Source organism: Electrophorus electricus, chromosome 6 (assembly GCF_013358815.1).
Source record: "Electrophorus electricus isolate fEleEle1 chromosome 6, fEleEle1.pri, whole genome shotgun sequence".
Lineage (NCBI taxonomy): Eukaryota > Metazoa > Chordata > Actinopteri > Gymnotiformes > Gymnotidae > Electrophorus > Electrophorus electricus.
In genome coordinates this window covers 24,085,957-24,096,302 of record NC_049540.1, presented here as the reverse complement: position 1 = coordinate 24,096,302, position 10,346 = coordinate 24,085,957, and the positions used below count along the sequence as shown (strand labels likewise).

The following is a 10,346-nucleotide window of genomic DNA, read 5'->3' as shown; positions in this document are numbered from 1 at the left end:
AAGACCATATGCTTGGGGTACATTTAAATATATGCCATACTATGCCATTCTTATTCTTCTTCTGGCTAGGTAGCGAACTACTTTTCACAAAATGTAAATGTTTCTTATTCGTTATGATTCTGAAAGTAGATACACCAGGTGGCAGCAGCAGCACGTTCAGCTGTACAAATGTCACTGACTGCGGTCCTGAGCATGAAAAGTACAGGGATGCAAAAGTTATCAGTACGCTATGCGTATTACTAGCATTCATGGCTTCACAGTAATTTGTGTAACAAAGAGTACAGGTGAAATGTGGCTTAAACAATGTCTTGCGAAAAACATGTCTTCCTGCAGAATCACAATGCTAAGTGGAAGAACCGAGTACGAACTCTGATCCACCTGCGTAGGTAACTGACGTATTATCTAGTGCTGGTATAAATGGTCTCGCCTCGTCACAAACCGACAGTGAAAATGTTCATGCCTCGTTCGCCTGCACTCCAATGAAAGGAGTAATATAAGTGACTGAAGCTTTTTTCGAATTTTGCGCTCTACGTTATCACGACATGGAAGAAATAACCAACCTGTCTTCACTATTTCACAATGATAGTAATTTATATTACCAAAACAACAAAGTAACGCTGCCTGTGAAGGTTCCGTTGAGTTATCAGATATCTACATCTTTGCTAATTGGTGCACTTATTCTTTGTTCCATTTTTGGGAACGCGTGCGTCGTTGCAGCTATAGCTTTGGAGAGGTCTCTTCAGAATGTGGCAAACTATCTGATCGGATCACTTGCTGTTACGGATCTTATGGTATCTGTGCTTGTTCTGCCAATGGCATGTCTTTACCAAGTTTTAGACAAGTGGACACTTGGACAGGTAACTTGTGACATTTTTATCTCATTGGATGTTCTGTGCTGCACATCTTCAATTCTGCATCTGTGCGCAATAGCTTTGGACAGATACTGGGCTATAACCGATCCTATAGATTACATGAAAAAAAGAACGCTCAAACGTGCCGCGGTTTTAATCAGCGTTACGTGGCTGGTAGGCTTCTCAATATCAGTTCCACCCATGCTGATCATGAAGTCACAGCCCAAGAGTAAAGCAGAAGATATGGCTAATCCCGAAGCGTGCACTATCAGTCATGATCCATGGTATACGATTTACTCAACCTTTTGTGCGTTTTATATACCACTGATTCTTATGCTTGTCCTGTATGGACGTATATTCAAAGCCGCACGATTCCGAATTCGCAAAACGGTGCGAAAAACAGAGAAAAAGAAAGTAAAATGCTTGACTGTATCACCCGCTCTGTCTAAGAAAACAAACGTGGAGGTTGGCAAAAACTGGAAGAGCACCGTCGAACCCCAACCAGCTTCATGCATAAATGGCTCGATCAAGCATGCGGACGACGGCGAGTCATTGGAGATTATTGAAGTTCATGGTAATTCGAAAAACAATATTCCTCTCCCAAACACAACAAACACTCTCCCTCTCTTCGAGAACAGACATGAAAAAAATTCCGAAGCCAAGAGAAAGCTTGCTCTGGCACGGGAGCGCAAAACAGTGAAGACATTGGGCATCATAATGGGCACCTTCATTCTTTGCTGGCTACCTTTCTTTATCAAAGCGCTGGTAATGCCTTTTTGCTCATCTTGTGAAATGCCCGTGTGGCTCAGAGACGTGATTAATTGGCTTGGGTACTCAAACTCCCTTTTGAATCCCATCATATACGCTTACTTCAACAAAGACTTCCAGAGTGCATTTAAAAAAATTATAAAATGTCATTTTTGCAGACCGTGAATACAGGGTTTTCTTTGTAAATCGGTTATTACAGAATTTCGTCATTTACTTGCTACGAACAGTTTGTTCAGATAGACCTTGATGGATTGAGATAATGATGTGACAGACATCCAGTATAAAACATTCCTTCAGTGGAAGAATGATCACGCTTGGCAGGTTTTGGACGGGGTCATTGCATAAATCCCATTGTTTCTATTTTCAGAAAAGGTGTATAATACTGTGTATGCAGAGGAAGAACGTGTAATACTCATGTCCATTTAAACATGAACGTGTTCATGCTGTGAAATAAACTGATTCTACACTGACTCCACTCTGTGCTCTGGTTCTTTATACTTAATGGTTTAGAAGGCAAATATCCAATATGTTCCAAACGAACTACTTCCAGATAAATCAAGTCTCAAAAATAATGAATACAGATTTCATGAAAAGGTACATACTATACCTATAATTTCTCTTACCTGACATTATCACCTGAGATTCTTTTTATTTTTTATTTTTTGAAATGATGAAAAAAAAATAGCTCCACACCAGTTTCGTCTATAGTTTTTTTTACAGGACATCTTGAAAAATATATGATGTAAATATATTTAAGGGCCTTTATGTCTTTTTGTTATTGATTTTTGTGGCCTCTTTGATAGATTCATGATAATTTAAGCAGAAAGGTATCCTGATAAAGAAAAATTAATTCATGGATATTTTTATTTTCTTTATTTGAAATCACATAGTAATATAAAAACAGCTGACCCAATCATTTATTGTTAAGTCTGTACATAGTGAGTGGTATTTTCAAATCTCAACCCTATTATCATTGTTTTTAGAACATAGGGTGTCACAAGAATAATAATGATGGTGTTTGTTTATTTTCACTGTTGGTTAGTATTGCTTTTGTAGTTTGTAAAAATAAAAAGCCCCTTTTCACCTTTCAGCAATGTAAAAAAGTGAGAACACTGAATGCATAGAAGGGATATGTTTTCAAAATGAATAGAAATACTTTATAGACTTTTGATTCTGTTACTTAATAAGAGATTGAAATGCAGATGAATACAGATAAATATGGTAGCACTCCAAAAAAGATGATTTGGTGGTGACTTCCAGAACCAATTAATCACCTTAGCAAATAAAACTACTACTGCGCATATGTACTGTATTGTATTGAATTGCATTATATTTATATGATTATCTTGTTAATTGCATTTTTACAAGACTTCTTGTTGGTCAGGACACTTTATATTCTCTAGTCACTTCAGCTGTCAAAAAATCCAATCAAGCTGAAACCACTAAAAGCCACCCCACACCACTGACACCACTGGTCTCCATAGTGACACTCACGGGTTGCAAAGTCTAGGTCTGAGGGGCAATTATCTGATCAAAGACCTAGGACAATACAGAGTGGCCATGTGCAGTTAGATAGACCGGGCAGCCTATAGTAAAGACCCAGCCTCAAAACTGTGCCCTGCTCAAATTATGAACTTTGCTTAAATAGAATATCGAATATCCCAACTGCTTTTTGTGTGACCAACAATCAATTATACATTTTTTTTTACTAATACCACGAGTTTGGACTGCAGGAAAATTATACATTTGGTCCCTGTGCTTTTAGAAAGCATTAACTGCATTTTTTTTTTTTAATTAGGAAAACATTTATGCAAAACGAGTTATTGAATGATATGAGACAGAAAACCTTCAGGAACCATTTTTCATCAACTGAGATCTAAAATCTGTTTGGTTTTTAGTGTGATGCTTGTCCCAGCCTTGCCTCAGCCCTATCACCAAACATGCCTGTCTCTTGCTCAAGCAGAAGACAGATGAAGAGCCATTGGGTGGCAGACTTGGTAGGAGCTGATGCAAGCGTGCCATGCTGGAGGCAGTGACAATCAGAGCTCAGCTCTTTCACCTCAAGTTATGTAACATGCTGCATTTCAATGCCGCTGTTGACTTTGAGCTGTCAAGATAAGCCAAAATGAGGAGCATGTGATTACTTTCAGGACCTGCAGATGGTGAGATGGTGATAAGAGGCTTGAAACATCCTTTTCATCACTAAACTTAAACACTGAAGGAACAGTTGTGCTCAGGGGGAGAATCACTTGCTATAATCCTTCAGCTCATATCCAGATATAAGTATATTCAGATCTTTGTAACATCAAAAGAGTATTAATATATAATTTCCTCTCATCTTTTTATTAAACCTGTGTGCTACCTTCTAATGATATCATTACATAACATACATAAGTCTAGGGTGAATTTATGATTATATTGCATGGTATGAAGCTCAATTTCAGTCTTGAGATTGTAAAGTAAGATTGAGTTTAAATTGTAGTAGTTCACAGCAGTGTTTCACAGGACCTGCAGATATCACGCGTGCAATGTCCAGGCCCATACGTAACCAAACATACATATACATCCTATCATCCACACAGCCCCATTCACCCACCTCTGGTCAATCAGACACCTTCAGCCTTTCAAACGCCAGTCCCCCCACCAATCACGACACAACCATTTCCACGTTCACAATCACCTATTTATTAATTATCACATACACCTGCAACTCATTCCATCTTCCCTATTTAAGACTACTGGATCATCTTTCAGTGCTTTGTCTTGACTGTTTCCTGTATGGAAACATGTCTTGCAAGCTTATGAACTTCAAACTATTCACTTTCTTGTTTCTGTTACATTTTTTACTGTGGCTTGCTTTTGTTTCTTCATTAAAATCCTTTTTCTATCACTCGTGCCTCGCTCCTTTGCTCCAAAATGTCACAACGCATCACAAAATCCCCACAACTTAAACAACTGAGACAAAATTGTTACTTGCAGGCATTCAGCAGGATAAAGGGAAATTCTGATGGAATCTTTTTCTCTGCTGTTCAGTAAAAAATAAAAACCTCATCAGTCATCAAATGGAACAGTCTTCAGCCACTTAAATACAGCATTATGCGAGGCAGACAGACCGTGCCAACAGATCTAGAATCCAGCAGTGTGCTTGGGGAGCAGGCAAAGACAGTGGATTTGGGAAGGCCTGATCTAATCACACTGTCTGGACTGGTTAATTTGTGAGGCTATGTTCTCTCATCAGGGTTTACACCAAGAATAGAATTTAGCCCACACCAACATTTGATAATCTACTGAAATGTTTGGCCAGATGATGGCCAACATAGCCAAATGCCTGCCACGCAGGTTCTTTTCACAACAATGGCACCATGTGTACACAATAACATAAAAACATTATCATCAACAAGAACAAATCTACATAAGTTAGCTTTATGTGTTTCATGTTTGTAGCACATATTTAAAAATCACAAGACTTTTCTGTTTTTCAATTCAAAAATGTACTTTTTCTTGGACTCTGATGTATTCTGTCATTATGCCAGAGAAGATATGAAAGTGATTCCTGGGTGGGAGGTGAGGACTAAACAGCTTCTGTTCCTAGGGTATGAAAGAGAACTGTTCACAACCAAAATACATAAAACAATACAAAGCAAACAGCGCTCATGTAATGCTAAACAGAGATGTTCTGCTGAGTTACATAGAGACCCTGGCAGAAGTGCAACGTGGTCCAACTTGAATTACATGAAAAAAGAAAACATTATGCTCTGTTTAAATAAATAAAAAAAATAAAATGCAGATTCCAGACATCTGAAGACCAAAACTACATCCAAAACTCTATCCATAAAAAAAGCTTTGTATGCTTGCACACAATGACTCCACACAACATATCACTCATGCAAACCACTTCTTTGGATAGTATCCAGATGGTTCTTGGCTTACTCTGTCAACAGGAATTACACTTGTCACTTCAGAATTTCTCCAACTGGAACAGCTTTAATTTGACAGAATCCTAATTGCTGTCATATCAGCCAAGACAAACAACTCAGTGCTGAATGTTACTTAGAGTAGAACTGGCACTTAATGGGAGAGTTTAGGTGTCCATGATCCATGAACAGGTTGAATTGTGTTCTCTGAGATTTTGCAATTTCTCAGTATCGATATAATTCATAATCTAAGGATAAATTGAGAGCTACACATCATAACACATATAGAGCAGAATGCTATTTTAGAGTAGCCTCTATTTTACAAAAAGTTTGCAGGCCCTAGATAGTGTAAAACAAACTGAAACTTACTGTGAATGTGTAAGGTTACTTTTCTCCCCACCAGTTTATACACCAGCTACATTTATTTAACCAATATAAAATCATGGGGAATAACACTTTTACAACTTTGATAAGTTAATGAACAAACTGCTGTAAAGAGTTGATTTATTCCGTTAACATGTTGTTACATCTTTGTGAAAGATTTAGGAGAATTGAACATGCCATGCAATAACAACAGACAATTCAAATTGTCTAATTATTTCACATAAAGAAAAGATACACCCCATTCAATTTTTTATAATTAGCTGAATTACTTACCAATTCAAGAATCACTAATATGCTTTTAGATGTCACGTTCTAACTGATATCCAGCCACACACAAGGCAGTGTACACATACACCCCATGAGCACCAATCACAGTAACACACCTGTTTGCAACACACCTCTTTCCCTTCACACGTCAGCAATACTTCACCTGAGTACTGATAACACATGCCTGTCCCCAGTCTCACCAGGGTTTATAAATTCCCAGGTTTCCTCCCACAGTGCTTTGCATTAACCTGCCAGCCAAACTAAAGCCTGCATCATCTTTGATCCAAACACTAATATTTACGAAATATTTACGGCAGCCATTTTAACAATAATGTTGAGTTATATATAATCAGATAGAGAACAGGATGGAGAATAGTGAAATATTTATATGGACTATATTTTTGGCCATGAAAGAGGTGAATACAGAATCATTATGCAGAAGAGATGAAGAAGCTTATGAACTTGGACAGATACAACATGCAGCCTGAAAGAGTCTTTGCAAATAAGTAATTAAAAAGAGAGTGTAAAGTTGCTCTCTCAAATCTATAATTCTTTGATTATGAAATAATTTTGCATACTGCTATATGTAAATAAAGACAAGTTGCATTGTATAGGTTTAATTTTCATTGTTATTTGTAGATTATTTTATGTAGACAGTGACCTGGACATGGAGAGACTGGGAAAATATGGTTGGTACCCAAGAACCAGTTAACTAGAACTTAATTAAGTAACTTCCTCTAAATGCTTCTTATAATCTATTGCTTGCTGCAGCTTTGTGCTAAACAATGATCTTATTTTTCATCTAAAAGTATTTAATTACATTTTTGTCCAAGATTTCTTTGATTTTTTAGCCCCTTTTCACTTGCTTACTTTAAGCTGCAGCACTAACAAAAACAATTGTTTTTGTTTCAGTTTATAGTAAGTGGATATGCTGAAAATGCCCAGGGTTCAGTAAATTAGTAATTTGCCAATAATTTGAACACAAACATAGACTAAAATTAAAAAATGAGCAGAGAAAAAAAGGACACTGACCAATACTCACCAAAGGAAATGGGAAAAAAAATTGCATTACAGAGCTGTTCAGGAAAACCCACCCTATTCAGGAAATAATGAAGTCAGTGTTATTCAGGAAATCGGAGGAACTAGCCTCTCTCAGTCACAAATACAGACACTATACAGAGAATACACAGATACATAGAATAGTCCAGACTATAACCCTACACCTCTACAACACAGCTTGATATGATATACAATAGTACAATTTATGCAAAAATAAACTGCAAAATGTGGTATGGGTCGGGCATCTTGACATTTGAAAGAGAAAAAAAAGAGGTCAACATATGATTATAAACATCTGAAATACATTGAAAACCTCTGCAATGAATACCAACAGACTGAACCATTATTTGGTTTCAGAATGTTTGCACAATCTGTCTCTGAAGACACAGGTTATGGAAAGAAATGTGACCATGACAAAAATGCATAATACGCTAGAATAAGTAAGCAAGCCTTTCAGCAAAATGCATGATAAAAGTGATGGTGTTTTTCTCCACAGGGTCACAGGGATGAGTGTTCAAAAAGAACCACTTGGGTCTGACTCACACATGAGAGTCTGGATGTCCGCAGCACCCCAATATGGGAGTACACTTCCATGTCTGAGCGAGGGCTAGGTGGGGTGGTGTAGATAGTGGGAGGAGCCAGAGACAGCAGTGGGGGGGGTGGAGGAGGAGGCAGGTTGAGAACAACAGGAGGAGCTGGAACAACAGGTGGAGCTGGGGAAAGAACACCAGTGGGTGGAGGTGGGGCAGGATGGGGCTGTGTAACCAAATGAGTCGCCACAGGTAAGGTAGGTGGCAGGTCTGGGTGTTTGAGGCTATAGTGTGCCATGTGGTAGAAGCTGCAGTACTCCAGAGCGTTCCTGGCCTGAACCACACGCAACTTGTGGCGCAGAAGCAGGACACGGTAGAACAGGACCAGGATTAGGAGCCCAGCCAGAACAAGAAGCAGTATAGTTATGTTCACCTCCATATTCCAGCAGCAATGGGACATAGCCGAGGTCTTACAGCTCTGAGGTGGTAGACGTCCAGGGTTCGTTATGTGATCGCATCTGTCCACAAGCCTGTCAGGTTTTCATGCCTCTCTGAAGGGTGTGAGGGATTCTGCAGTGAGGGACTCATTTGGCATAGCTGTTTCCACTTTTAAATGGACTTCTCCAAATCCATTTTTCAAATGCATCTAGGCAGAGGCCAACACAGGTTACCACGGTCGGACTTCAGTAGATATAGTCATGATTCCAGGAATCAAGGCAATGGTCGGGTCCTAACAATGATTAAAGCACAACCATCAGAGCAAAATCATTAGGAAAATGAAGAAAATATGAAAACTGTTAAAACACTTTACACTTCAAGGAGCCAAGAGTCCAAACTCCAAACAGTTTCAGTGTAGTTTCAGTAATAACTATCCAGTATACTATAAGATTAATAGCAAAACAATAACCCTGGAATTTAAGAGGTTAATCTGTTGAAACTTCATATGAATCGGATTCAATGCAGCATATTGCTCATCCTGCTGATTTTCAACCCAGTCCTCAAACACTTGGAGATTCACCTGTCCACATGCAAAGTCTGTAGATTTTGTTTTGTTAAACCTTTAGGATGAATTACCAAATAAATAACTCAATTTGAGACTTACCTAAGTTACTGCTATACACCCACCTCTTAGAAAAAGACAAAGTATGCAAAACTCCAGTCCTGAGGCAGAGAACTCTTGTAAGTAGAGGAAATTCAGGAAACACAGTATTTCCTTTCACAGAATCTAGCTTGGTGATTGGTCAAACGGTCCAACCCTAAGGGTACAGGAAACTGGCAAAGTAACTCAGTATTTGATGCCATGAAATGTATTTACTGGAAATAGACTGTGACACAATTTTTGTTGTTTTGGATCTGTACTCTAGCACATAGGATGTGGTTAACAAAGAAAAAAGATTTTAACAAAGTACAAAACATTTGATACTTCTGGTTCCCCTAAAAAAGGTTGCCATTTCTATTTGTATCTGACTTTAATGCATATAAATCATTTTGTAAAAAGTGTTTGAACATCTTTGTTTTACTTCAAGATGCTGCTATGAATCTCTTTGTTTGTTTAGAATGACAGTAAAGTGGTTATCTGGTGTTTTGATGAGAATATAATTATATAGAGGTATGAAAGCGTTAAACATCCAATATAAATAAATACATTTATATCTAAAGTGTAGTAGCACATATTTCCTAGCTTTTGACAAGTAAATGACAATTGGAGATTAAATATCTTATCTTTGAGTTTTTCAATTTAAGATATTCAGATGAATTTGTACTGTTGTGAAGTTGTTATGGTGCAACTGGTGCTTGAACTAACGGTTCTATTTCCTGATTAACTTGCATCACTTCTCTCATCAACAGTCTCAGTACTGAAGAAGAGCTCCTTCAGTCTTTTTCTACCAACTGATGCTTCAACCGCAGGTAGGTAGGTGTGTGTGTGTGTGTGTGTGTTTGTTTCAGTGTTAATTCTGGAAACTGAGTTTGATTTACTTTTAGTCTTAGTATTTTACTAAAATCTAAGCTATATTAGCCTACATGTTTTAGTCACATTTTAGTCATTTAAATATTGTTAGTTTTAGTAAACGGAAAATAAACATTTTAGTCTAGTTTCAGTCAATTGTAGCAGTATTTACTCCTAAATCCAGTCTCACCCCTTCTTTAATAAGTACACCTGAAGTACATTTTCCTGTGACTGCCATAATTTTAAAGTAATTAATAACATTAGTGCTCCAACTAAAAACTCTTGATAAATACTGCTGCTCGTCTCACGCTGACTGGGCTGACGTGTATGGAAAGCCAAAGTGGTCAAATTTCGCCTCAAACGAAACGCGTTTTATTTGAAAACGCCGCAAAACCATAAAATGTCACTTGAAACTCCATAAAAAGCATGGCTTTAAGTACTCCAAAACGACGTTTTTACGCCATTTTGGAAACGCCGTTTCCACCTATTTGGTTTGACAGCCAATAGACTTGAATTTTCTTCACCCAATCACCCACGAACAAGGTCAGACCAGACCAGTTCACTACAGATCATAATCGGCTGATGAACCAGTGCTCAAGTTCGTTTGTTTTTGGGATTTACATAT

At 37.9% G+C, this 10,346-nt stretch overlaps 1 protein-coding gene and 1 long non-coding RNA gene across 2 annotated transcripts; one reads left to right on the top strand and one right to left on the bottom strand.

Moving 5' to 3' along the window:
- The first annotated feature begins 542 nt into the window (after positions 1–542).
- Positions 543–2,012, top strand: htr1ab (5-hydroxytryptamine (serotonin) receptor 1A b). Its single transcript, XM_026996085.2, has one exon. It carries the CDS (start codon positions 543–545, stop codon positions 1,782–1,784), a length of 1,242 nt encoding a protein of 413 aa, XP_026851886.1. The 3' UTR covers positions 1,785–2,012.
- Positions 2,013–5,026: 3,014 nt separating this feature from the next.
- Positions 5,027–9,373, bottom strand: LOC113567940. Its single transcript, XR_003409517.2, has 2 exons — positions 8,876–9,373; positions 5,027–8,503 (listed from the first exon to the last, which is right to left on the bottom strand). It is a non-coding gene; the product is annotated as an uncharacterized LOC113567940 (long non-coding RNA).
- Between the last annotated feature and the right edge of the window lie 973 nt (positions 9,374–10,346).